The sequence below is a fragment of the Emericellopsis atlantica genome (assembly GCF_019669845.1).
Source record: "Emericellopsis atlantica unplaced genomic scaffold F5Z01scaffold_23, whole genome shotgun sequence".
NCBI classification, from domain to species: Eukaryota; Fungi; Ascomycota; class Sordariomycetes; order Hypocreales; family Bionectriaceae; genus Emericellopsis; species Emericellopsis atlantica.
In genome coordinates, this window is record NW_025764725.1 from 210997 (window position 1) to 235035 (window position 24039).

Sequence of the window (24039 nt, forward strand, 5' to 3'; positions counted from 1 at the left end):
GCAGGACGCCGGTGCATGCCCTACAGCCCAACAAGGCAACGGTGGGACGACGAGGCAACCGATTCGGAGCTGAACCACGAGGGAATGGCTCTCTCACCTTCACCGTTGGCGAACAATGAATGGATAGCTAGCTAGCCAGCTAGCTTGCTTCTTGTCTCCCTCCCTCAATGGCGCACGTACATGCGTAACATGCCACCGGGCACGTTTTTCCTGGCGTCCGTGTTGGTTGATGCCAGTGCGCCTTGCAGGGCTGCTTATTGAGACAGGTCTGCCCCAGTGGCGTATGGTTGGACGGGGGACCTAACCAAGTCGGAGCTGGACCCTATCTCACGAAGATCCTCCAGACCATCACCACTATTCGCCGAACCACACATTTCTTTCCTCGTCCCTTTCTAGAGCCGAGAGGAGAGCGGGTACCATGTGGAGTTCACCACGGGAGTGGCTCTCACTGGCGCTGCTAGATGCCTGTTCGCAGCTGAACGTCCTGGCCTTCTCGCCGTATAAGATTTCGCAGACGACCTTTCGTCGCAAGGCTTGGTGTTTGAGACGGAGATGATGCAGTAGTATGCGATAATTCTGTTGAGGAGCTCATGGATTATTGTACAAAAGGTAAAGATGGAGTCCATCCACGACTCCATTGTCATTGTCGAGATGAGACTCGCAACATGGACATTGCTTTTTGATTCTTCATTTTCGTTAAAGACATCTTTATATATCATCCCAATGTATGATTTGAACGAAGCATACTACGATCCATTTACACACACAACGACTTCAGCCACCTGAACATGGACGGCCGTAAGTCCTCAGGCACAGCAACAAGGGGGGCCAAATCGCTGACGAGCATCAAGTCAATGAATACCGCACAGCTCGCGTTGCACAACTATTAGAGGACTTTCGCACACTCCAGTACTACATCGCCGCCGCGCCCACCGAGCCACCCAACGCAGATGACTATTACACAGAGGGCTGGGCTGCTCTCCGGCAATGTGCCATTGACGGCCAGCACATCCTCGAGTGCGCAGCTGATACCAGAGTACCCACCACAAGCGGCGGCGAGGAGGAACAGTCCAAAGCCGAGCTGAGGCAGTATGTTGTCCTTTGACATGTGGCTGTATGTTGTCTGACAAGACCAAGGGTTCATCTTGATGCGCTTGCGAGGCGCCACGAGGCTCAGAAGATCTTTCTTCGACAACAAGCCGCGCAACGGTGGATAGAATGGCGAGACCAGGTCCTTCAAGGGGGACGGCCAAGTTCCAAGACCCGTGCCGCATTGCATGCCTGCGATTTGCAACTCCGCACCGTGAGCTGCCCAGCCCTGTTTGGTGAATCAGGAGACTGACTCTGCGTAAAGGAACTCGCTGCCATCACGGATGAAGACATATACAACGACCTGTTGACTTCCGACATGGCATTCGGACGCTGGACAGCCGAGGATCCAAGTCCCAGGGCCGTTGTGCGCTGGCTTCGCGCTCGGCGGTAATAGCTCCCGCGTCCCCTGAAGCCGTCAGCAAGACTCGAGCGTGGCGTAGGCGCTCATCAAGTTTTATTCTGCGGGCGCGACAAGGGGCGCCATGGCTGGCACATGGTTCCCAGCGCGACAGCAGTTACAAAAGGATCCGAACATCTGCAATCTGTAAAATGGTCATAATAGGTATACACAAGGATAGACGGGGCGTTTTTGTCAGACATCATGGCCTTGTCTTGGGTTGTTTTCTCATAGCGATGGAGCCAGTTTCTAGCGCAACGACCAGATAAAATAATAATCTGTCTGCCCGGGCAGGTGTTTCTTCCCACGAAGATGACCGATCTTGGATAGTGATATGCTCACGCTTGTTGTCAGTGATCGAGGCACAAGTTTGATATCGCGAATCTGTTAGTCAGTGCTATGGAGCTGGCCATTACTGTTTGCTTGACACACAGAGACCAATCCCGACCAGCGAGAACATCATACCGACTGCCGTATCTAGAGTGCGTCAGCTTTGAGTCCCCTTTGGATTGGGAGAGATCTGGCTTACCCCTGCTGATCACCTTCTTTTCCACATACCACTCGCCAAGAACCGTGAACAAGAATGCCATGGTGTTCACAATAGGAACGGTCAAGCTGAGTTCTGTGTTACGTCAGTCTTTTTCGTCTTTTGGACGTTGCAGTACACGGGATCTCGAGGCAACACGTCGACGCCATGCATCTCGGAGAAGACGCGTCACTCACCAGCTTGTCCAATTAATAAGAAGAACCAGATGCTGCCGGTGAGATTCAGCAGCAGCGGTACGGCGTATCGCGGGTTCTTCAGCAAGTCAACCACGCCAAAGAACGCGCCGTACAGCTTGCTCTTGACCCAGCTATCTTTGATGGATGGGTGGTCCAGCGTAGGATGCGCCGGAGGCGTGTGCGTGCGCGCAGCCCTTCTGATGAAGGGTGTGGTGAACCCCCATGCCAGGCCAACCAGGATAAAACTGAGAATATAGTTGAAGACGGGTGGGTTATCTTCAGCCATGGTGATGGTTGACCGATTCTACTAATAATACGTAGATGAACCTTCAGTGACGATGGCGGATGGTTCGTTGCGCGGCACAGCCCCCTTTAGCCACAGCCGTTAATGGCGGGTCGCACCGCCAGGTGTGGCAGTTCTTGTCAGCCCCACTGAATCATGTGGCGCATTAGCATATAGGTGAAAGGTGTGGCTGACGTTGCGGCTGTTGTGGCTTCCCCAAAAGGGGACGATGCTCCGGGGTTTTGAACCTTTGCGGCCATGTCAAACATTGGGGTCCCATTCACCGTCATAGACAGCACCGTCAATCTCCCTGTGCTTTGCTTTTGGCACAACCGAAAGCTTGGACCGATCGGTAACACTGTGACGAGGCCAACTGCGTCAATGGCACCGCGATCACGGGCATTGGAATATGGGGCCGTGGCCTGCGGCCTGCCTGTGGCCCGCCAAGAAGGCACATCAAGGCGATCGCTCACACGACACATGTGTATCAGATCAGATCTGCCCCGAAGCTTAGCTTCGATGCCCCCAGACCCTTTAATCGAAGCAAGCCCCCACAACAGGTGCACGGGACCTCGCGTCCCCTTTGCGTTGTTCAACCTCTTTCCACGGCACGCATCGCGGTTTCAAGCAGTCGATGAATCATCATCGAACCCTTCCCCTGGTTGAAACCTACCTAGCTCGCGGCTGCATAGTGGGTTTCCTGTTCATTGGGTTGTTCAATCTGAGGCTACCGGAGGGTTTGGTCCTGAATGTCTTTGACGTTCGACTGCGTACCTCAGCCAGCTGCATAGCAGACTACGTACCAAGTCTAGGCTGGCTTGCTTGCATACGATGATCAACGCACCCCAGAAGCGAAGCTCGGGAAGCGGCCGTGCCTGGGTACATCTTTCAAGATGTGCCTGCCAAGTTGTCTACATGGAATTGTTGCCAAATGCTGTGCTCCTCGAAGTATCACCAACCAGATGCTAACACTTGAACCGCAATTGAGCACGCAGCGAGTGCTACTGTCATAGCTTCTTCGCTTATCATCCATGCCTAGTTTCGATTCCACCAGGGCTCTTCATACTGACTATAACAGACCGCCTCGATCGAAAGCTTGACGGGTGCTCAAGGGGTTCCATCTTAGCCCCGGTCCCTGGGGCGATTCAGCCCCCTCCGATCATCCTCGTTCTCTCACGATTCTGCGATAGGCCGCTTCGTGGTGTCTCATCCAGAGAGCATTCACCCCAGTAAACGACGTCAATGATCGTGGCCTTTCTTTTATTGACATATCTCAACGATGACGCTCTCTGAGAGCTGAGGGCAGGCAGCCAACAGGCGGATTGCGTCAATGGTGATCTTAATGGCTGCTACTTGAACATGGCATCGGTCGATGGCAGTAGGTATCAATGTCTATAAGAAGCTGGTCATCTTCCGCGTTGGATACAGTTCTCCTCATCATTCTCACCAGCACCATCATACCAGCTCTCCAACACAACTCTACACAAACACTTAACCACAACCCCCTACCAACAACCACTCATCAATCATGTCTGAAGCTCAGGTTGCCGGCGGCCACAAGGCTAACCTCAACAACCCCAACACCTCTGAGGAGGCCAAGGAGCACTCTCGCCAGGTCCTCAACGAGGAGTTCAACGGCGGTGACGGTTCGTTTACCTCGTCTTCCGGTCACTTGACAACCTAGTTAACACGGTACAGTCCCCAAGGCCACCGACAGCGGTGACAAGAACCCCAACAATGTTGCCGGCGGTCTTAAGGCGTAAGTTTCACGTTTTCTGTGCCCGACAAAATAGATACTGAGCATCAACAGCACCCTGAACAACCCCAAGGTCAGCGATGAGGCCAAGGAGTCTGCCAAGGAGCGTCTTGGACAGATGGATAACTAAACATCCACTACTTGCATGCAGATGACATTCTGAAGAATGGGCGTTTCGCGGGGGATACGAGCGCAGGAGTTTCTTATGGTTCAGCAGCTAGCACAGTGACAATTAATATGCCTTGAACATCTACCATAATCATCTCGATCCGTGAGAGAACGCGAAGCAACCAATGAAGCACATAGTTGCGTGTGATAAATACGCTCGTTCCTGCAATTTCTTTGCTCTCTCTAAAGCATGGTCACGTTGAGAGAACTGAGCAGTTGTCGTTGCTTTGTCGAGGCATGCTCTTCGGGTGGTCAAAATAGGAATCAAATTCAAGTACCCATATCACAGCTAGTTAGACACTAGACGACACGACATTTCCGCCAAATCAGGTGTAGAAGCTGAGTGCCACTTGTCCTCATGTGAGATCCCTGCGGGACTTGAGCGTGACGCTACTGCAATCCTCGCTATCATATACGGTGAGCTTCTGGAGTACGTGAGACTGATAGCATGAATTGGTGTCCCTAATGTGGACTATGCTCGAGATGTGAATGATGTGGTCGTAAACAACTTCACTCACTTACTTAAATGCTGTACAAAGGGTAGATCATGCCACCGCTGACAAGGGGAGCATGGGCGAATCCTCTGGTGCGTGTACTTTAGATCTCAAAGAACAAGACCCTGATCCGCCTCGCAACTTCAGTACCGAAGTCTTCTGTTCCAATTGCTTCGGAAAGATGATAGCTCAGTACCAGGACCTGGTCAATAGTTGGGTAGCGAAATGCCATCTAGGCTAGTCCCGGCATTCCAGGGGCTGGCTTTTCAAGCGGCAACGTTTGGGTTCCAATCGGAATGAACGTAACCACTGGCCAATAATGCTTATCACAGCGCACATGGTGGACAATGGAGCAGTTTATAATTCGCGTGCTGCCACAGACGCGACACCATGATATATCGAACCCACTTCATTGCTTGTGCCACTCAGAGGTGAGGGTGACTTGGAAAGGTCGCAACCAAATTCGCGAGAATGACCACCCCGCGGCCAGCCATACCCTCGCGCCTTGCGTGCCTTATGCTGGTGGGGTCCGGCGGAGGCCTGACTCGCAGGGCATCGTGAAGCGAAGGTGGCAACGACAGGCTCAATTGACTTTCCCGCCAGTCTTTGCGGGCTGCAGGATAGACTTGCGGTTTCTTGGGGGGACCAATCACCAAGAATGGCTTGCTTCATACCACCCAATCACTGCTGCACGGCATGAATGCCATGAGGCGATGTAGTCGAAGGATGTTTTCGACCAGCGTTTGACGAGGTCACGAGAGTGCGAGCTGCCATTGATGTGGATGGTGAGAATCAGGAGGTCATGGGGGAAGATGTATTAGGATGCCTACCCTACAGCCCCAGGAGAGACTAGTCCTTCGATCAAGCGTTCACGTCGGTCAGAACTCCTGGTCCACGCCGCGAATGTCCTCCTAGGATTGCCTTTCACCTTAGGACGTGTGAAACGCTAGCTGTCAACCAGGCGTTGGAAAATGTTCTTGCATCTCACTGACAACGGCACCACCTGACCATCAGGAGCGGCCGTTAGACCCCGCCACGGCGTCCGTCACCCACTATGTCCGTCTCCAGTCACGACTCACCACCCACTTTCAATGCAGCCAGACGAGCGGGACCCCTCCCTCAAGCTGGAGCTCGACAATGCCTGAAAGTATAACCCAACCAAAAGCAGCCAGGCACTTTCATCTCCAACCAAATCTTTGCCATTCCCTGGTGCTGCTTGCAACCCTTACTTCAATCCATCATCATTCGACCCGAGACAGCGACGAGCAACCCTCATCATTGGCGACCGCAGATCAACGTTTCACCAGCCAGCGTGCCTCGTCTCCCTGGCGGCAGTGCGTTGACGACATAGTCGCCATCTCGGCACTTGCATCGCCTTGCCTTGCCTCGCCTTGCCTCACCAACCTCGCAAAGTTTCCAACGACCGAAACGACCGACATCCCAACGTCGCCAACATGAACCCACACCAGAAGAACAAGGTCGACGTCAAGGTGAATTTGGAAACAGAACATTCTGTCCGACGTCCCATGCTCTAACACGATTGCGCAGAACCTCTCCCCCGAGGAGCAACGTCTCTTCCGCCTCTACGGCAAGCTGCCCTCGCGCTCCGACCACTTCGCCAAGCACCTCAAGGACCGCAAATACTTTGACTCGGGCGACTACGCCATGTCCAAGGCCGGCAAGGGCGACGGCCTCAACGACGGCGCTGTCGGCTCCGAGCACCCTGTGCCCGAGAACATCCCCCACCTCTCGTCGCCCATCAACAATGTCACCAGCACCAGCCCGACCAACAACGCCGGACAGCCCGCGAGCGGGAGCTTGCCAAAGCATGCCCACCACGGCAGCGTGCCCGGGATCCAGGCCGGCAGCCCGATCAAGGAGGGAAGCTTCCTGCAGCGCGAGACCAGCATTGACGACGTCGACAAGGAGCAGAAGACCGGGGCGGAGACATCGGAGTCACTCGCTGCGAGCGATCCGATCCCCATTCGAAGGTGAGGCGTTCGTTGCACGCGCCTCGCGAAAGAGACGGGGAGAGGGAAGGGAAAATCATTTTACTATGTCACAAGGCAGTGTTAATCCGGCGTTGATGAGGAACCGCAATCTTTCGCATCCTACTGAGGTGATCGCCGTGCGTCACCAGAAAGTCTCGCTGAATGGAGTCATGCCATGAGCACGAGAGTGCGTAGGAAGACTGGCTGGGACTGAAGGCGTGTGGGGAGGTTGTCTTTTCCATGATGTATCTAGTCGACTATGCCTACTAGCCTTATGCAGCTGCATCTCAGCTGTTGTCTGAACGACCTTTTCATTTTTTTGTTCAACCATGTCCAACCCTTTTCCCCCTCCAGATGGGGCTTTGCGCATCGCTTGTTGAGATACCTAACCCTGAAGAGCCTTCTCGGCCATCGCCTTGGCGCCCTCAAAGGTCTTGTTGCCTCCGATGAAACCAGCCGCATGAACGAAGACGCATCCCTCGATGCCGGCAATGCCATCCAGCTCCGCATCCCGGAAACCCCTCCACGCCTCGGGCAGGGGCTTGCGGCTCACAAACGAGTCCTTGCTCTCAGGCACGCACTGAATCCTCCACTTGGCATCGGGGGCCGGGCTCTCGGGGTACAATACGTAGAGAGTCGAGGGCTTGCCGTCCTCAAGAGAGTAGAGATGGTCCTTCCAGGGCACGCTCTGGCCGTCGAAGACCAGGACCCGACCCTGCGCGTCAAACTCTGACTTGCGGTCGAATGCTTTTTGCACCACGGCGCGCGCGGGGAGCCAGACGTTGGCGTAGTAGTCGAGATCCCGCTCAAACTCCTCGCCGATGCGCTGGCTGGCCACTAGGAACTTGTCGTCCTCGGCCGCCTGCGCCTCGCTGGGGTCCTGGGGCTTGGGGTCGTTCCAGTTGGGGTTGAGACGGCCGACCATGGCGCCGAGCCCAAAGCCTCCGTCCGAGAACCTCTTCTCCAGCCCGGCGGCGGCGATGGCGGCGGGGTCGTACACGGAGATGCCATTGTCGTGGGCGTCCAGCGCCTCGACAAAGTTCTCGTACAGCTTGCCGTACAGCAGGTCGACGTCCTTGATCGCCTCGCCCGCCGGGAGCCCGAGCTTCTGCGCGATGATGGCCTTGCCAAAGTGCATAAAGACCAGGCCGGCACTGCTCAGCTTCGTGGGGCGGCCGGGGAACGTGGTGCCGAAGCCCCTCTGGTGGTGATCGTAGCGGTTCTTCTGGGCGTCGTATTCGCCGCCGACGTCGACTACCGTGTGGCACGTCTCGAGGACTTTCGGGTCACGCGTGCGGACGAGCGGCGAGGTAGAGTATGTGGGCAGCAGGCGAAGCATGTGAACTGCCAGCGCCTCATCGGCGTGAAAGTGCCCATTGTGAGTGCCAATGAGCGGCGACGAGGGGTTGGTCTTGATGCGCTTGGCGGCTGATTCGGTCGACATTTTGAGAATGTGTCTGAGCATAGAGTATGGATAAGTTTCGTGGATTGGGTCTGGATGCTTCTGATGCACCAAAAGTCGAATAGCTTTTGCTGGTTCAGCACGTTAAGGGTCTCCCGAGAACGTAGCCAATGGGGATCAAAGAATTATGCGGCCAACTCCACAGCTGAGCCGCCACGACCCTCTGTCACTCAAATTTGCACAATTGAAGGTATTGAACGTCACTCGTTGATTTAAGCCAAGTTAGAATAGCAATTGTGTCCGACCGGACCGAATCTTTCAAGTTCACTTGTCCAGGATCTATAGGCACAAGCTCGTATTGGGATCACAATGCCATGCAACGGCCAGTCACATCACTATGCATCTTCTGGAATGGAAAAGTAAAGCGTGCAATGAAATGCTCACAGAGCAGTTGGTATTCATGTAGACTCAATCCCCAAATAACTCCCGAAGCACCCTTCCGCTTCGTAATGCATGGTTCCGTTCATCCAACCGGGGAATATGCTCATAATCATACACAGCAGCCTGCTTATTTGGCGGCCGCATCCTTGGGCAGCTCGCCCTCGACGGCTTGGCGGCCGACGTTGCTCAGGTCCTGGGCCTCCTTGCTGGCGGGCTCACGGAGACCGGCCTTGGAGGCATCATTGGTGCCAATGTTGGCCTCGGCCTCGGAGCGGCCAGAGCCCACGTTGACGGTGCTGGCATCGGCGGACTGCCAGTCGGAGGTGGCGGGAGGCTGCTCGGGGAGAGGGAGGTTGGCCTTGCGCTCCTCAATGGTCTGGTCCTTTGACTGGGTCATGTCTGGTGCAAAAGCTATCAGTCGCGTGCTCCATCTCCGCAAAGACGCTGATGAGAACTCACTGGCTGTTGTGTGTTGTGTCTGGGTGGTGAGAGAAGGTGGATTGTGTGTTGGAATTCTGGCTTATGGTGGTGAAGCAGGAGATGTGATGATATGAGAGGAAAGGAAAAAAGCTTGTCATGTAGCGCAAAGCATCTTAAATGGCAATCCCATCGTCCTTTCAGTCTCTTCAACTTGCGTGTTGCGTCGTGTGAAGAGCCTGGACGAGCGCCTGACGTCACTGACGTCAATTGAGGGGCAGAAGCTCCGGCCTCTTACGCCAAGAACCCCCACTATCGCGGGCGGAACTGCGATTACACGCTCGATGTTTGCGACCCCGCTGGGATTGGCGTTTGACACCTAAAAGTATAGCACGTACGTAGTGCTGGAATGATGAGAGCAATGCACTGTTGCGGCTCCCTAGGCACCAGCCTTGAGGGAATTCATGTGCACTGCGTTCTCTCATGTTCCATCACTTTCCCATGCGGGAGCCTGAGGCGTCATCTCTTCTTCAATGTTCAGCTACCGTCAGGTAATACTCAAGCCATATGGCAGCTTGGCCTGCGAGTGAGCGCGAGTCGGGGGAACCTGAAGACCCAAGCGTGTCGAACGATACCTGTCTTGGTCCCTGGAGTACTGAGAAAAAGCAGTCGTGACATTCATTATCTAAGTTGGTGACCGAAGATTTCAAGCCCCAACCCGTCTATCACCTTCCGCCGACGTAGGTTGCGCCTGTCCACCGTCTGGGTTTAAATAATCCGCACTCTCGGCAGCCTCGTACTCCCCAATCAGATCTGTGACCACGGCTCTCGCCTCGTCGAATTCGTGAAAGTCCTCGGCAAACGGTGCGGTGCGCTTGTACGTCTCGATAAAGGCATTGCGCTTCCGCATGCCGTCGTACTGCTTCACGATGCGCTTGAATAGCTGGGCTATTGTCAGTATCGATTGTGCTGAACTTGAACCCCTGCGTTAGTCAGGGGAAGGAGGAGATGTATGCTTACCGTCGCAATGCTTGTGTGATTTGCCAACATGAGTCCGCTGACACGGTGGCTCATTGGGATATACGGGCTCCTCTTGGTCAGGGCCACCTGGATGCTTGCGGGCCCCCAGGGGATAAACGTAGCCAGCCGTCGCTCCCTGATTCTGAGGAGACTCTTGTGCACATCCGTCGGGTCGACCTCTCCCTGAATCACATTCAAGATGGAGATGTAGCAGCTCTTCTTACCGGGCACGGTGGACACCATGCGGTTCTTTGGCTGGAGGAGGCGCCGCATCACTTCGAGGACGGTCGTCTTGCGAACAGTCTTGGCGGACTCGACCTGGTCGCCCGTGAAGGGGGTGTAGGCGGTCATGAGAAAGTGGCATCGCGGTGTCGGAATGAGCGAGGCGAGGATGCTGACAAGGTCATTGTGCATGTAGCCGGGGTATCGTAGCGTGGTTGTGCTGGCAGACATGACCGTCGCCACGAGCTGGTTTGTCTGCTGGAACGAGGGTTCCTGGACGTGCAGTCTGTCAGCTGCAATGTGCGACAACGCTCCATTGTCCAGGACCACCACAGAATCCGCATTCTGCGTCAACCGCCGCAGTGACAGGAGACTGTTGTAGGGATGTACCACTACGTCGCCCGAGTTTGTCGGATCCGGGAAGACGGAGTAAGTCTGGATGATCTTCTTCGGGAACCGGTCGTTGAGCCTCTCGAGCATGAACGAGCCCAGTCCAGATCCCGTGCCACCAGCAATGGAGTGCAGCATCATGAAGCCCTGGCACGTCAGTCAGTAAGCCCTGGGTCTCTTGAGGTATGACATATGCACCTCTAGCGAGTCACTGCCATCCGCCTCGCGATCAATCATCTCGAGTATGTCCTCATAGAGAGTCTCGCCGTGCTCGTACCCATCTCCCCAGTTATTCGCCGCGCCTCGTCCGTCTTTGCTGATGAAGAAGTTCTCCGGGTTGTAGATATTCTTGTACGGCCCATTCTGGATCCCGTTTATCACGCGCGGCTCAAGGTCGATCATGATCGCACGTGGAATGTAGCGCGTGTCGTCAGACTGGTAGTAGAAGACATCTTTGCGATCGCCTCCCTCGGTCGCAAAGTCTTCGAGGTTGCCGTCGCGTGAGATACCATGCTCCTGGCAGAGCTGCTGCCAGAACTGACTGCCGACTGTTTCCCGCGCTTAGCTCAGTGGTCCAGGAGGCTCAAAGGATCGCATGGTCTACTAACTGCTGTTGCCGCATTGCCCAGCCTGGATGGTGATGATTTCTCTGCAAATGATCAGACAATGCGATACGCAGACGATCGAGGGTAATCTACCGAGGCATCTTACTGTCCGGGCCTCGACGAGGCGCAGTGGCTGTATCGTACCTAGCGAGAAGTGGTGGAGAGGTGGGAAAATGGCGGTCGACGCGACGCGTTTGGCGATGCCCGTTTCAATCGTCAAGTCACTTGCTGCACTAAGACCCCGACCCGCCCCCACGACGGCATCATGGCGCTACGTATTACAAACTTCATGTTTCTTCTATCAAGCCATCTCGAGAAGACTCCATTTCACTGTTAGAACACAAACGAGATCGGGACCTGAGCAATTTAAATTGAGTATGTGTACATCGCATCGGCCCAAACTGCTGCTGTTGTGCGATCAGTCTGCAAAGTAGACCCAGTCCGCGCGAATTCCATGCCATGAGACGCCGGCAATGCTCAACACAAAAGCCAAATAACTACCTACCTTTCTATATACAATATTGTTCGTCTGCCTCGTGCGAAACCTGGCCTTATACTTTACTCGACCACATTATTTTTTGTTCGCTCCCTTGTGCTCCTCCACCTTGTCCGCCAAGGCCTTCGCCAGATCTTTCGTCTTGACCTGTATCATCCAGGTCTCCAGACCGTCGCCGGTCGCGTTGCCTGTCGTAATTTTCACGTACTTCTCCTCAGCCTTGTAATCAAAGTCGGGCATGACGCTTCTGTTCAGCGCCACGTGGCCCCTGGGCTCTGCGCGAAGAAGCAGGCGCACATTTCCAGACTCCGTGTTCTTCAGGAGTCGGAGGTTTCCGACACCTTGCGTTGACCAAGGGCTTTTCGACTTCGTCTCTGCGGCCTCTTCCGGGCTCACAAACTTCAGAACCTTGGCGCGTACCTCGTGCAACGTCTCCTCGCCCTCCTCTGCAGCATCCGCGAGGTTGACCTGCTCGTGCTTCTCTGCGTCTTCGTCTCCGTCCTTGGTGTCGGCACCAGCAGCACCCGCACCGCCACTGGCTGCCGACGGCTCAGGTGTCCCGCGGGCAGGTGTCGTCGCCAGACTGGAACCGCCACCGAGGTTGGATGGTGTGTCTATTTCCGTCGTTTCAGCGGGGCAATCTTCCTCGATCCGGGAGCAAGTAACTTACTGGTCCCTGAGGATGGCGGAGCGAGGAAAGAAGGTGGTGCAGCGGTTTGGGTGTTTGGCTGCGTGGAGCCGTTGGCCCCAAAGCTGAACATGGCGCCCGATGATCCTGCCCCAAAGGACGGCGTGCTGGCGCTGTTGTTGCCGAACGAGGTATTGTTGCCAAAGGAGCTTGCGTTGCCAGCGGTGCTAGCACCAAATTGGAAACTTCCTCCAGCATTCGACGAGGCAGACTGGTCTTGGCCACCAAAAGTGAAAGACGAAGGAGCTGACTTGGATCCCGCATTGTTGTCGCCGTTGGATGCGAAGGGGTTGCTGAAGGATGTCCCAGACTGCGCGCCCGCGTTACCGCCACCATTCGTGCCGGAACCACCAAAGGAGAAGTTGAAGCTGCCTCCAGCGGGGGTGCCGCTAGGACTTTTGCCATTGCTGTTCCCCCCAAACAAGTTACCACCGCTGCCATTGGGCACATTGTTCGAAGTCTGACTACCGAATAGGTTGCTAGTGGGTGCGGTACTTTGCGTGCTGCTGGCGCCGAAGGAGAACGAAGGCGCCGGCGTAGACGCTGCATTGCTGTTCAGACCACCGAAAATGGGCTTGGCCGGAGACTTGTCGTCTTGCTTCATGGGACTACCATCAAACATGTTGCCTGTTCCGGCTGACGCAGGTGGTGACTTGGGCGCCGCAAACAGGGGTTTCGACGCAGGTGCTGAGGATTCCGCCGGCTTGTTGGCGTTTGCTCCGAAGCTGAAAGTTGGAGCGGCAGAGGGTTTCGTGGCGTCAGAACCAGCATTGCTGCCAAACAGATTGGTGGTCTGTGGAGCGGTGGTAGTCGCACCACTGCCAAAGAGGTTGCTGCTGGTAGTCGTTGCGGGCTTCGCTCCAAACAACGACGGGGACGCGGCAGCTGCATCTTTCTTCTCATCAGGTTTCGCACCGAACAGTGAAGGCGAAGTACCCGTCTTCTCTGGAGCCGCAGATGAGCCAAACAGAGGTTTCTGCGCACCAAACAGGGGGGCGGATGTGGTAGACACTCCATCCTTCTGCTCCGTGGCGGGCTTCGCAGCGCCGAACAGTGACGTGGATGGGCCAGACAGACTGCTAGGCTTCTCCGACTCGGCAGGCTTGGCACCAAACAGAGTAGATGACTGCATCACGGCAGATGTCGTAGAGCTAGCAGACTCTGCAGGCTTGCTGGCACTGCCAAACAGGTTGGAGGGAGGCTTGATAGGGGGAGCACCGAACAAGCCTGTTGGCGCGGCCTCGGGCTTCTCGGCCGCTGGTTCCTTAGGCTTCTCAGAGAATATCGATCCAACAGCAGGCTGCTGGGGCTTCGGCTCGGGCAAAGCCTTCTGGGCATCTTGAGAGCCATTCTCCTTGTCTGACTCGCTGCCATCCTTCGACGTGTTGGCAGCCTGCGTGTCCTGTTTGGGGGCGCCAAACAAGTTCGATGCTGGTGCTGCCGAAGTGGACTTGAAGATGGATGCAGACGCATCTTTGGGGCCGCCAAACGCCGAGCTAGGCTGCGCTGAAGGCGCAAATTTAATGGGAGTGCTGCCAGGGTTCCAAGTCTGGTCTTTGGCCGGGAACGAAGCTCGTGCAGTCTCTCCGACAGGAGTAGCAGCCCGCATCGGCTCCCCGTTGCTGTCCTTGGTGACACGGTCGAACAAGCCACGAGCCGGTGTGCTCTCGCGTGTCCCTGCTGCGCTTTCCCCAGTGCTGGCTTCGAAGGCAGGTCGCTTCGCACTAGGCTCTTCGATTTCCTCGGGCTCAGAGTCCGTCTCGCTCTCCGCATCAGCATCGGCATCCTGCCCACTGTTCTTTGCAGATCCGGAGTCCGAAAGGTGCCCAAAGATGTTTCCACCCGTACTAGCCGGCTTCTGGACGGCATCGGATTTTGCATTATTCTTGAGGACAGACTGCATGAGCGAGTTGCCTGTGGGCTTAGGTGCAAAAGCGCTGGGTTTCGCAGGCGTGGCAGCGGGCGTTGTGGACCCTTTGTTGGCAGCTCTCTCGAAAGCAGACCGGGCGCCTGATGTTGGCTTCTGCAGCTTGCTAGGCTGGCTCTCGACCTCCTCTTCGTCGGTATAGGCCTTGCGTTTGTTGGGGGACGCTGCAGGGGCTTGGGCAGGAGCCGCAAGGACAGGCGTGGCTGAAGCAAAGGCGGGCTCGGCATCATCAGTCCTGTTGTCGCTAGCACGGCGCTTGCTGCTCTTTGTGACCGGCTCGCGGATGTCTTCGTCGGAGCCCTCATCAAAGGTCTTCCGCTTCTTGATGGCAGAAGCTGACACGGATGCTTTGGTGGGTGTAGCTACTGACTCGTCGTTCTCCAGAGGCGTCATGCCATGCTCTCTACGCCATCGCTTGATAGTCTCCGGATCCGCTTTTACGTTTTTGAATTCGTACAGGTCGTAATGCAACATGACCAGTGTTCGACTCTTCTCGTACTCCTTGGCAAAGCTGACGATATTGAGCCGCCAGCCTTTGCGAATGAATATCTCGTCGGCGGTATGCTTGAGTCGTCGCATGTCGAGGATACAAAACCACTGTCGTCGCTGCTCGTCGTCGAACTCTTGGGGGCAAAGATCGGCAAGATATTGATCAGCGTAGATGGGATTCTTCGGATCCCAGCCCTTCGGCACCTTGTTCTCGAGGGCCTCGCCCGTGAGCTCTCGTGCCGGCTCTTCAATCCTCATTGGGAAGGTTGGCACATCAGACATCTTTTTCGCAATCCCCCTAGCGGATGGGTACGCAATCTTCTCCCTCTGTACGCGTGCCGAAGCGGGAGTGCTGCCCGCTGGTGGATCGAAGAGCTTCTGCTTGGGTGTCTGTGAAAAGCTTGGTGAGAAGGGCGCGGGTTTGGGGCTTTCTGAGACGGTGGATGATCGGAAAATGTTGGTTGACCCAACGAAGCTACGTCCCAAGCTACTTGCGGGCGCATCGTCGTGCGTCGTCAGGATCTTGCGAACAGACCCAGGAGTGCCTCGTCGCGGAGACGCGGCATAGGGCGACGCGGTCGACGACGCGAAGGCGCGCTTCGCAAACGGGAGCGGAGGCCGTGATCGCGGCGTCGCAGACTGCGGTGCGTCGTCCATTGAAAAGGTCACCATGGTGGATGGTCGGTTCTGTCGCGGATCGACACCGAGTTCGGGGGTGGCAATCGAACACGGAAGTCCGCGGTGTACCTGTACGGAGGTGGAAGAAGCCTTCAGACAAAGGCGCACCGAGATGTTTGTGTGGGACGGAAGAGCTGTGCAAGCGGTATGGGGCGTCGAGGTCGAGGAGCGCGACTAGATGTCCCTATCCGCGTGTACGGTTGATGGTGGAAAAGATGAGTCGTCGCCCCAGCGACGATGACAAAGGTGCGCGCGACGAGAAACAGAATCAAGAAGGTGCGAAAATAGAAACTCGCACCGGAGGGTCCGTGCAAGAAAGCGGGCGTGAAAAACCTCGCAAATGGAGATGAAAGACGCGGATTGTTGCGAGTTATTGACACGACCACGCCCGGGCGGTGTTTGTGGTGGAAAATTGCAAAGGGACTGGAAGCGAGCGGTTGGCTACGCTGCTCTTGTTAGCCTTATTAGTGAACGAACGGCTCTAGCGCCTTCTTCCAGTGCTTCAGTGCAGGGAAGGGGCCGTCTGGCGAGTGGCTTCCAGGATTCCGAACTTTCGCGGGTCATTGTTAATCCGTCACAATCACTTAGAGCACATCAAGCCTGCTCCTTAGACTAACAGCACTAAACCGCATTGAGAAACCGACCGTGCAGTTCACTTGCAGCTGTTATTCACCTGCGTCATACTCCGTACTAGCTGGTCGTCACAGTGAACCACATAATCACTTCTTTCACCACATTCTAGTCCTTAAGTTGTGAAAGGCAAATTGAGCATAGTGTGATACTAACAGAGGAGAGCTTCAACAAGGAGTGTCCTAATCGTATCCTATCCGTGGTAGTAAAAAAAGAGTCGCGCAGTAGGCTAAATCACAATCTCGTAGCCCTGACAAAAAGCGCCCAGAAATACAAAACTTCCGTGTCCTAGCTTCCTCACTTGGAGGGAGCGAACAGCTCCTCATCCGAGGCGTCAAGAACATCATACTCCTCGTCGGTCAAGAAGTCATCCGACGCATCCCAGTCTACACTCTGACCGCAGTCGTCGAACTCTTCAGCAAGGGATGACTTGCGACGCTCGGTGGATGCCTGGCTCTTGACTTCCTCGTGGACACTAGCTACAGGAGACTCCTTCTCCAGTTTGGGGAAGATCATCTGGCTAGACTTGGTATCCTCTGCTGTCTCAGCCTCGGCCTCGACTTCGGGGGTCTTTTCAGCGAGCGCGTCAGACTGCGTAGCGGCAATGTCCTTGTGCTTTAGACCGTCCCGAAGCAAGCGATGGCGTTGGCAAGGCATGATGTCGCGGACGTTGACCTCACACCAAAGGCGATGGCCGAAACGGAAGCCATCCGAAGTGCTTACACGCCAGTACGAAACGACCTTGCCAGGATGGGCAGGTGTGCGAAGCTTGACGGTGAAAGAGAACTCTTCTCCTGGGAGGATGGGGCTAGGGCAGGCATTGGAAAACGAGGCGACGTATAGCTGCGCGGTGCTGATAGGGCGGGTCGAGTCGACGTCGCCCATGTAGTCACCGGCAACATGCTTCACACAAGTCCCAGCAGGCCAAGCGACCTTGCCGCTGTTGCGGAGGGTCCAAGTCTGTTCAAAAACGTGCTTTGGTGGCCTGATGGAGCCGTCAACAACCGTGTCGCGAACAAACTCGGCACACAGATCGTCCGGCACCACATGCTCCTTCTCTTGCTTCTGGCTGGGCTCGTCGACCGCCTTCTCAACAACAGCCTCATTTGACACCTGGGTATCGTTATCAACCATAGGCTGAGACGCCGCGGGGGCAGTTGTCGGCTGCTCAACAGGGATTCTGTCGCCCAGGATAGTTTCCTGGCCGTTGCGCTCATCGTGCGTGGTGACGCTCACGTTGCGTATAGGCGTCGAGAACTTGATAAGCGGATGGGATTTGTTGTGCTGCAAGAATGGACTGGCCTCGCAACTAGCGCAGAAGTCGACGTCGTGGCAGACAGCACACTTGTAACGGATTCCACGAATGTAGGCCGGATAGCCCTTGCCTGTGGAGCAGAAGGGCCCATCACAGCAGATGCCCTCGTGAACCGATTGGGTTGACGCGCAGCTCGTGAGGTGGTTGGCTTTCAAAGGCTCGTACACTGGGATGAAGCGATGGCGAGGGTGAATGAGGTCTGCGTTGGGAGCACAATCGTTGCAAAAGTCCCAGTCAGGACAATCGAGGCATTTGTGGCGGATGCCGACGATGAACTTGTCGCAGCCATCACAAATAGCCTGATGCGCCTGGTTGCGGCCAGGAGACATCTTTGCGCGAACCAAGTCAGGGATGTACGTGCCAGCCACCGCAGGCGAAAAGCGGTGCGTCGGGTGATGCCCATCAATGTCATTGGGGAAGCAGTCTAGGCACAGATCAAAGTCAGGGCAGACTTGGCAGTGCATGAACTTTGCCTCTGGTAGCTCTAAACAAAATGTCAGTGGAAAGACCACGGTATTAGACAGAAGGAATCTCCGTACCTCGAATGCAGCTGTTGCAGGTGCGGATACCGGCAGCGAAGTAGTTCGACAAGCTGGCGCCAACATTCAGGCTGGCAAACTTCTCTTCCAACTGAGCCCAATTGGCACCCTCGTCCACTGTGGACGGTTCGGCAAGCTGAAGCGGCAAGTTGAGGGTTTCGAGCTGTGAAGTCATGTCATCATGCGGGTTTACGCTTTGACTCGACCACATGCGCACTCCCGGGCACATCCCAATCGGTTCGCTAGCCTCGGGCTTGGGCTTGGGCTTGGGCTTAGGAGCAAGCTTCTCGGTTGTGCTGCTCACAATGTTGCCCTCGACCATGGTGCGCTTGATAAGCCAATGTTCCGTGCTGTAGCAAGTGACGCCCGAGTCAACGCAGCCCATGCAGAGGTCAAAGTCGCCGTCTTCACAAGTAGAGCAGTGATAGTGGGCGTGAGAGGTCTGCTGATGACAGCTGTTGCAGCAGATAGCAAAACGCGGACTGGAAGAGAAGGGAGTAGCGGTTTCAAGCTGCTCCCGCTCCTCCGCCACGGGCTCAGTAGCATCTTCAGGCGTGGTCTGAGTGTACTTCAACTCCGGCTCGCTTGGGACGGCCATGGCAGACATGGTTCTAGAGATCTGCTCTCGGAGGCGACGGGCCTCCCGCTGGTGCTCGGCGAAAGCCTGGGAATCGGGAATCTTCGGGAGGCTTGATGTCTGCTCAGACGGTGTAGGGTTCAGAGGCGCGATAATGCCCTCGGGCACATCTTCGATCGATACGGGCTGCGGGCCAGACGTCTTCTCTTCGTCGAGGTTCTTCTTGATAGATACACGAAGCTTGAGCTTTGACTTTGCCTTGGCAGCACGGTAAAGCTGCTTGTGGACAGCCTGGTTGTTTGGGTCGAGCCAAACATAGGCAGCAGCGGAATCGGAGTAACGCTCGATGATGATGTCGGTCTCGTTGGGAATCCGGAGGAAAGCCCGGATCTAGTGACGGTGAGCGGTCGCTCGCATTGCACAACGCTGGCAGGTGTAGGAGGCACGAACCTGTGTCTGGAGAACCGTGGGAGCGGTGTCCCGCAAAGGCATCTTAGCCCTTCGGGTGCTCCCTTCAAAGTGCACCTTGACGGTGATGCTCGCGTCGAGCGGCGACGCCGGCTGGGTGCTAGTGCTCTCCATGATTCAATGAACCCTACAATCACATCACCTGTCAGTAAGCTTGCCGTGCGTGGCGGGGGTGGGAAAGTGAGAAACAAAGGACTTCGTGTTCCGGTTGAGCAACGGGTTTGGTGGACAGCGTCGACTTACGGGAGTTGCACTTCTAGGAGCTCTCGAAGCGAAACCGGCGCTGATAAGAGAGAGGGTGAAGCGGTGCGACTGCGTGACCGCCTCTTCTGAGGTGCAGTTACCAAATAGGACTTGGACTTGGCCCCTGGTAATGTAGGGCTATACGACTAATTTGATGGCCAAATGATGAGAGTAGCCAAAAGACCATGAAAGTTGATGAGATGTGTAAAGCGGAGGAGGAGAGAGGCAGTGGTCGATGATGGGATAGACGTAAGTTCCAGGTGGTGGAGCTCTGGGCCGCTGGCCGTGACTGCATTAAGTTGTCGAGTGCACGGGCCCACGGGCAACGACTGGCTAGACGCCACTTGGCTGGTCACGGGCCACATTCACCATCCACCGAGCCTCACCCCCAGATTTGCTAGCATCGGGGAAACGTACGACCTGCATGAGTCTGCGAGGCTGCTCCGTCATCCCCCTTTCTCCTCTTACGCATCCGTAGATGGCAGTGTCATTACTATTCCGTTGCATTACCAAGTTCCAGGTCCAGTGGGCCGACTTCACTCAGCATTCACTAGCCAAAGACTAGCTGAGCTTTAGCTGAGAATCCGCGATGATCCAAAGCGTCGGGTGTGACGCCAGGCGAGCAAACTCAATACGTAGTGAGTCGCGTCGCCGCGACCGCTGGGCTTATCTGACAGTGGGCACTGTTGAATCCGACCATTCCCCGCATCCACTCCAAGGCAGCGGTGGGGGACGTAACCCGGTCCAGTCGCCAGCTTGCCTGCCTGCTTACATTTGGGGGCAAAGGTGCGTAAGAATACTCATAGGCAGGCAATGATGCTTGCTCAGCTTCGATTTCAGCTGGAGCATGCCTTTCTCAGATCCGGCGTCCCGCCCGACGATCAAAGACCAGGCTTGGGCCAAACCTTGAATCGCGCCAGCCGCTCCACGGGTGCTGCAAACGAATGCACAGTGGGGTTGGAAATCTGGCTTCATCCTAATCAAAGTGCTGGAACGTTCATTGCCAGGTTTATCGCTGTCGTCTTCTACCTGGTTAGTATTGGATCGTGTACTAGTCCAGATCTGAACATCCACTGGTAGTGAGATCTTGCCACTACGGATACGCGCAACTCACAATACTCGACTTGACACGCACTTACTCAGCCCCAGCATGTGATAAACGTAAGTAGTTCTTGGGCAGTACTACCGTAGTAGCTTGGTTACTAGAAGATATCGTTGCAACGCTTCGCACAAATGGCCATCATTTGATTCCGCAAAGCCCCAGGGCCAAGCATAGCATTCGCCTACGTACATGTAGAATGACTCCTCTGCCAAACACCTAAAACGCCGCTGCTACCGACAGCAACTCAACACTACGCATTCCCTCGACTGGGGAAAAGGGCAACGAGACAGAGACGACCACAAGAGTTACCAACACAACGTCTCGTTCAGCTTCCGCCAAGTGAGCTACCGATGAGCTCCTTCCAGCTTATTTCCAACCTCGCTGCGCAGTGTAGCGAGCATTTTTCCAATTAGAGATGATCGGGCCAGACTTGTGGCTATTGGGGATAATACACCATGTTCTGCCCTCCTTGGGGATAGTAGTATCCATCTGGACTAGGGGTGACCATGCCACCCATCCCCATCCCGCCGGGCTGATATGGCTGCGCCGTCGGGTATTGCTGATAGGGATTCATTGACCCAGGCTGTGGGGTATTGTAGTAGTAAACCATGCCGTTGGCCTCCTGGGCAACTAGTTGACCATTCGCTGTTTGAGCAGGGTCGTTTGCTTGCATTGCTGCAGGATCGGTTGCCGGGGGCGCATAGCCACTGGGAGCGCCGTGATGTGAGGGGGGCCCGTAGCCAGGAACAACAGGAGCGGCCATGGTGGGTGCGTTGTAAGCGCTGCCGCCGTAGTAAGGTGAATAAGCAGGTGGCACTGGACCCTGGAACTCCTGCTGGCCGTAGTAGGGCTGCTGTGGCATAACCTGTCCGTAAGGGTTCGGCTGGAAGGGCGCAGCGTGGATGGCCCGTTCGGGTATTTGAGACAAGGGCGTCCCCGAGGAACGCTGCGACAAGTACGAGTGTTGTCGGGCGTGATTTTCCTTTGGATGGCCATTCCCCATCTGCATGGGCATCTGCTGGTGGAAGGCTTGCTGGAATGCCGGGCCCTGGTTGAACGAAGGGGACTCGATGTCGGCCACAGAGATATTCTTCTTTGGGCGAGGCTGGTGTATGGGCACGCCGTCCGCCGTGCGGTTTTCCTGAAATTGTGGTGGTGGTCCGTTGATAGGCAGGGTAGGAGCGTGGCCGTTGTGCATGGCGGGCACAGCTTCGGATCGTGTGGATGGCGGAAGGCGAACGACAGGCCTGGCGTTTTCCGCAGGTGGCCCTGCGCGAGAAGCCACTGACGCTGCCGGCGAGAACATGGCATCGCGATCCTGAGCAAAACTCGACCTCCTGCTCATCGCCACGCTGGGGGAATACATGCTGCCATAGTAACTCCCACCAAAGACACTTGTCCTCCTCGAGAAGCCGCCAGCAGAGCCCATGGCACCCGACCGCCCTTTGCCCCTACCCCGCTGCTGGTTGGGTCGCATGGCCCTGGGGATGAAAATGAATGATCGATCGACGGCTGGATAAATGTAGCGCGGCGGGCGGTCTGGGAGGGAGATGCGGACTGGTTTGTCTCGTCGCAGAGGCGGGCGGTGATCAGGCAACTTGGTGTACTGCTTGACAGCAAGTCCAGGCTTAACCAAAGCCTTCGCCATCCCAGGCAAGGAGACTCTGACCTGGACATTTCCAATGTGCTTCTCGGTCGACAACATGCGGTTGATGGGAGTGGGGTTCGGCTCTCGTGTTGGGATGAACCCGTTGCCATTTGGAGGGCCTTCAGGCTCTGGCAGCTGCCGCGGTTGACGACTTGGGCCGGGGCCGCGCGCGGCGACTGTCTCGTGCATGTCGTGAGCCCAGGGCAACGTAGTGGTGGGATCACCAGGGCGGTGCATTTGGCTGTTCAAGTCAGTCAGAGTCATATGCCCCATGGAATTTGAAACCCACTTCATCGGCGAGAATGGTCCTCCTATGCCCCCTCGTCCACCTCGACCACCCCGGCCTCTCCCAAAGGGTCGAAACCCGTTCGCAGCTGGTCCAGCATGTCGATGATCATGCATGAAGAAGGCACCCCGGTTCGGCACAAAAGCCGGATCCTCGTCTCTCTTCTTCCGATAGTCGTCATGTTCATGGCGCCGTCTACCATCTGCGTGCTCCGAAGACGGTCTTGTGGCTGCTGTCGAGCTCACAACGACAGGCGCACCAGGCGATTTCGATGGAGCCGGAGGGTCCGCATTCTGTCCGTCTTGCCGCTCCTCACGTTGCGCCTCGTCGGTCTGAGTTTCATCAAAGTGTAATTCCTGCGCTGTGGATCCATCGTCCAGCGCCATGCCGTGCATCATTGCAGTGGTGTCTGACATGGTTTTGCCCGGTACGACAGGAAGTTTTTGTGATGATCTGTCGACTTTGCTCGCGACTTTGTCGGTAGTTTCGGTCGGTTTTGTGGCAGTGGGCGATGTCGGCACGACTTCGTCGACGTTACTTGTGTCGCTGTCGTTGTCGGCATCGTGGTCATCAGTCGCAATCGAAGCGTCCGAGAGCGAATCATCATCTAGATCCAGGTGATCCGGGCCACCCTCCTCTTCGCCCTCATCCTCAACGCGGCGACGGTGCCCGATCTTTCTGCGGCGGGCGGCAGCCATGTTTCGGTCTGTCATCGAAGGGTCAAATTCGAGCGAAGTCGGACGAAGTGCAAGGTGTGAGGCGTCGCTGTCGACTCAAGAAAAGCCCAAGCAGAGGCGCTGGTGAAAAGGTAGAAATGGTGAAATGTTCGCTGTCCCAGAACCCAACAAGAAAAAAAAAGATCCCCAAGAAGCAGGTTGGAACCCAAAGCAAGTAGGAGAAACGCACACAGCAGAACCCCGGAAACGCAAGTAAAATGAGTTTTAAAAAAAATTGCCGACAGTTGATTTCGCTGAATACAGCTGAATGCAGAGCTGCGCAGGGCAGGAGAATAGAAGACGTAGGGAGGAGGTGAGGTTGGCGGTGCAGACGTCGTCGAAGCCGACGGGGTGAGTGGTGGACAGAGGTCGAAGGTGGTGGATGATGGATCCAGAGGACTGGATGCAGTGATAGACTGGCGAACCAGCGGTCGAGTGCCAGGCCTCAGGGCGCCCTCCGCCGCCAAAAGCTTGGGTGGGTCATTTTAATACCGTGACAGCACGCGACTGGACTGGAGTGTCTCTGTCCGACCTACGGAGGACTGTTAGTGCAGTGCTTAACATGTGCAGCATCGTTCAGCCAGAACTCAGGTCGCACTAACAAATCATCTATAGTACTTGCACAAGCTGCATTCTAACTCGATCGCGCCAACCTACATAGCTTCATTCCAACTTGCAATAATTGGCAGACGCACTAAACGTACTCACAACGCAACGAGACACGCGAATGTGATGCACTGCTTCATTCCCAACGTGGACGGCATGAATGCATCAATGCTCGGCGCAGTTGAACGCGACCAGAGGTTGCAGTGATACATTCAAATGTGCAATCGTTG

General features: G+C 55.7%; 9 protein-coding genes across 9 annotated transcripts; 4 read left to right on the forward strand and 5 right to left on the reverse strand.

Moving 5' to 3' along the window:
- Positions 1-462: 462 nt before the first annotated feature.
- Positions 463-1686, forward strand: F5Z01DRAFT_247476 (uncharacterized protein). The gene is made up of 4 exons (XM_046258463.1): positions 463-798; positions 852-1089; positions 1138-1303; positions 1355-1686. The coding sequence occupies exons 1-4, from the start codon at positions 789-791 to the stop codon at positions 1481-1483; spliced, it is 543 nt and encodes a 180-aa protein (XP_046115986.1). The 5' UTR covers positions 463-788; the 3' UTR covers positions 1484-1686.
- On the reverse strand, positions 1588-2651 carry F5Z01DRAFT_247182 (uncharacterized protein). The gene is made up of 3 exons (XM_046258460.1): positions 2213-2651; positions 2019-2111; positions 1588-1966 (listed from the first exon to the last, which is right to left on the reverse strand). The coding sequence occupies exons 1-3, from the start codon at positions 2496-2498 to the stop codon at positions 1902-1904; spliced, it is 444 nt and encodes a 147-aa protein (XP_046115987.1). The 5' UTR covers positions 2499-2651; the 3' UTR covers positions 1588-1901.
- Positions 2652-4023: 1372 nt separating this feature from the next.
- F5Z01DRAFT_676308 (uncharacterized protein) lies at positions 4024-4381 on the forward strand (the record flags this gene model as incomplete). The annotated part of the gene is made up of 3 exons (XM_046265241.1): positions 4024-4141; positions 4194-4254; positions 4306-4381. 3 exons carry the CDS (start codon positions 4024-4026, stop codon positions 4379-4381), a joined length of 255 nt encoding a protein of 84 aa, XP_046115988.1.
- Positions 4382-6367: 1986 nt separating this feature from the next.
- Positions 6368-6908, forward strand: F5Z01DRAFT_626251 (camp-regulated phosphoprotein/endosulfine conserved region-domain-containing protein; the record flags this gene model as incomplete). The annotated part of the gene is made up of 2 exons (XM_046261470.1): positions 6368-6403; positions 6462-6908. The coding sequence occupies 2 exons, from the start codon at positions 6368-6370 to the stop codon at positions 6906-6908; spliced, it is 483 nt and encodes a 160-aa protein (XP_046115989.1).
- A 307-nt stretch (positions 6909-7215) lies between these two features.
- F5Z01DRAFT_661865 (MYG1 protein) lies at positions 7216-8725 on the reverse strand. Its single transcript, XM_046263903.1, has one exon. The coding sequence runs from the start codon at positions 8367-8369 to the stop codon at positions 7290-7292; it is 1080 nt and encodes a 359-aa protein (XP_046115990.1). The 5' UTR covers positions 8370-8725; the 3' UTR covers positions 7216-7289.
- F5Z01DRAFT_248046 (uncharacterized protein) lies at positions 8525-9585 on the forward strand. Its single transcript, XM_046258468.1, has one exon. The coding sequence runs from the start codon at positions 8681-8683 to the stop codon at positions 9299-9301; it is 621 nt and encodes a 206-aa protein (XP_046115991.1). The 5' UTR covers positions 8525-8680; the 3' UTR covers positions 9302-9585.
- A 285-nt stretch (positions 9586-9870) lies between these two features.
- On the reverse strand, positions 9871-11502 carry F5Z01DRAFT_638704 (Tubulin/FtsZ, GTPase domain-containing protein; the record flags this gene model as incomplete). The annotated part of the gene is made up of 5 exons (XM_046262394.1): positions 9871-10107; positions 10185-10943; positions 10995-11344; positions 11405-11445; positions 11495-11502. The coding sequence occupies 5 exons, from the start codon at positions 11500-11502 to the stop codon at positions 9871-9873; spliced, it is 1395 nt and encodes a 464-aa protein (XP_046115992.1).
- Positions 11503-16197: 4695 nt separating this feature from the next.
- On the reverse strand, positions 16198-19757 carry F5Z01DRAFT_661875 (ZZ type zinc finger domain-containing protein). Its single transcript, XM_046263904.1, has 4 exons — positions 19452-19757; positions 19191-19335; positions 18164-19130; positions 16198-18108 (listed from the first exon to the last, which is right to left on the reverse strand). The coding sequence occupies exons 2-4, from the start codon at positions 19320-19322 to the stop codon at positions 16607-16609; spliced, it is 2601 nt and encodes an 866-aa protein (XP_046115993.1). The 5' UTR covers positions 19323-19335; positions 19452-19757; the 3' UTR covers positions 16198-16606.
- Positions 19758-20597: 840 nt separating this feature from the next.
- F5Z01DRAFT_661880 (CASC3/Barentsz eIF4AIII binding-domain-containing protein) lies at positions 20598-23696 on the reverse strand. Its single transcript, XM_046263905.1, has 2 exons — positions 22491-23696; positions 20598-22442 (listed from the first exon to the last, which is right to left on the reverse strand). Exons 1-2 carry the CDS (start codon positions 23198-23200, stop codon positions 20990-20992), a joined length of 2163 nt encoding a protein of 720 aa, XP_046115994.1. The 5' UTR covers positions 23201-23696; the 3' UTR covers positions 20598-20989.
- Positions 23697-24039: the final 343 nt, after the last annotated feature.

Coding starts and splice junctions, on each gene's coding strand:
- F5Z01DRAFT_247476 (XM_046258463.1), top strand. Junction 1,090..1,137: donor TCCAAAGCCGAGCTGAGGCA/GTATGTTGTCCT, acceptor GACAAGACCAAG/GGTTCATCTTGATGCGCTTG. Junction 1,304..1,354: donor GCGATTTGCAACTCCGCACC/GTGAGCTGCCCA, acceptor CTCTGCGTAAAG/GAACTCGCTGCCATCACGGA.
- F5Z01DRAFT_247182 (XM_046258460.1), bottom strand. CDS start 2,498: ATGGCTGAAGATAACCCACCCGTCTTCAACTATATTCTCAGTTTTATC. Junction 2,112..2,212: donor CTTATTAATTGGACAAGCTG/GTGAGTGACGCG, acceptor GACGTAACACAG/AACTCAGCTTGACCGTTCCT. Junction 1,967..2,018: donor AAAGAAGGTGATCAGCAGGG/GTAAGCCAGATC, acceptor GACGCACTCTAG/ATACGGCAGTCGGTATGATG.
- F5Z01DRAFT_661865 (XM_046263903.1), bottom strand. CDS start 8,369: ATGCTCAGACACATTCTCAAAATGTCGACCGAATCAGCCGCCAAGCGC.
- F5Z01DRAFT_248046 (XM_046258468.1), top strand. CDS start 8,681: ATGCAACGGCCAGTCACATCACTATGCATCTTCTGGAATGGAAAAGTA.
- F5Z01DRAFT_661875 (XM_046263904.1), bottom strand. CDS start 19,322: ATGGAGAGCACTAGCACCCAGCCGGCGTCGCCGCTCGACGCGAGCATC. Junction 19,131..19,190: donor CCACGGTTCTCCAGACACAG/GTTCGTGCCTCC, acceptor CACCGTCACTAG/ATCCGGGCTTTCCTCCGGAT. Junction 18,109..18,163: donor CTGCAACAGCTGCATTCGAG/GTACGGAGATTC, acceptor CATTTTGTTTAG/AGCTACCAGAGGCAAAGTTC.
- F5Z01DRAFT_661880 (XM_046263905.1), bottom strand. CDS start 23,200: ATGACAGACCGAAACATGGCTGCCGCCCGCCGCAGAAAGATCGGGCAC. Junction 22,443..22,490: donor GGACCATTCTCGCCGATGAA/GTGGGTTTCAAA, acceptor TGACTTGAACAG/CCAAATGCACCGCCCTGGTG.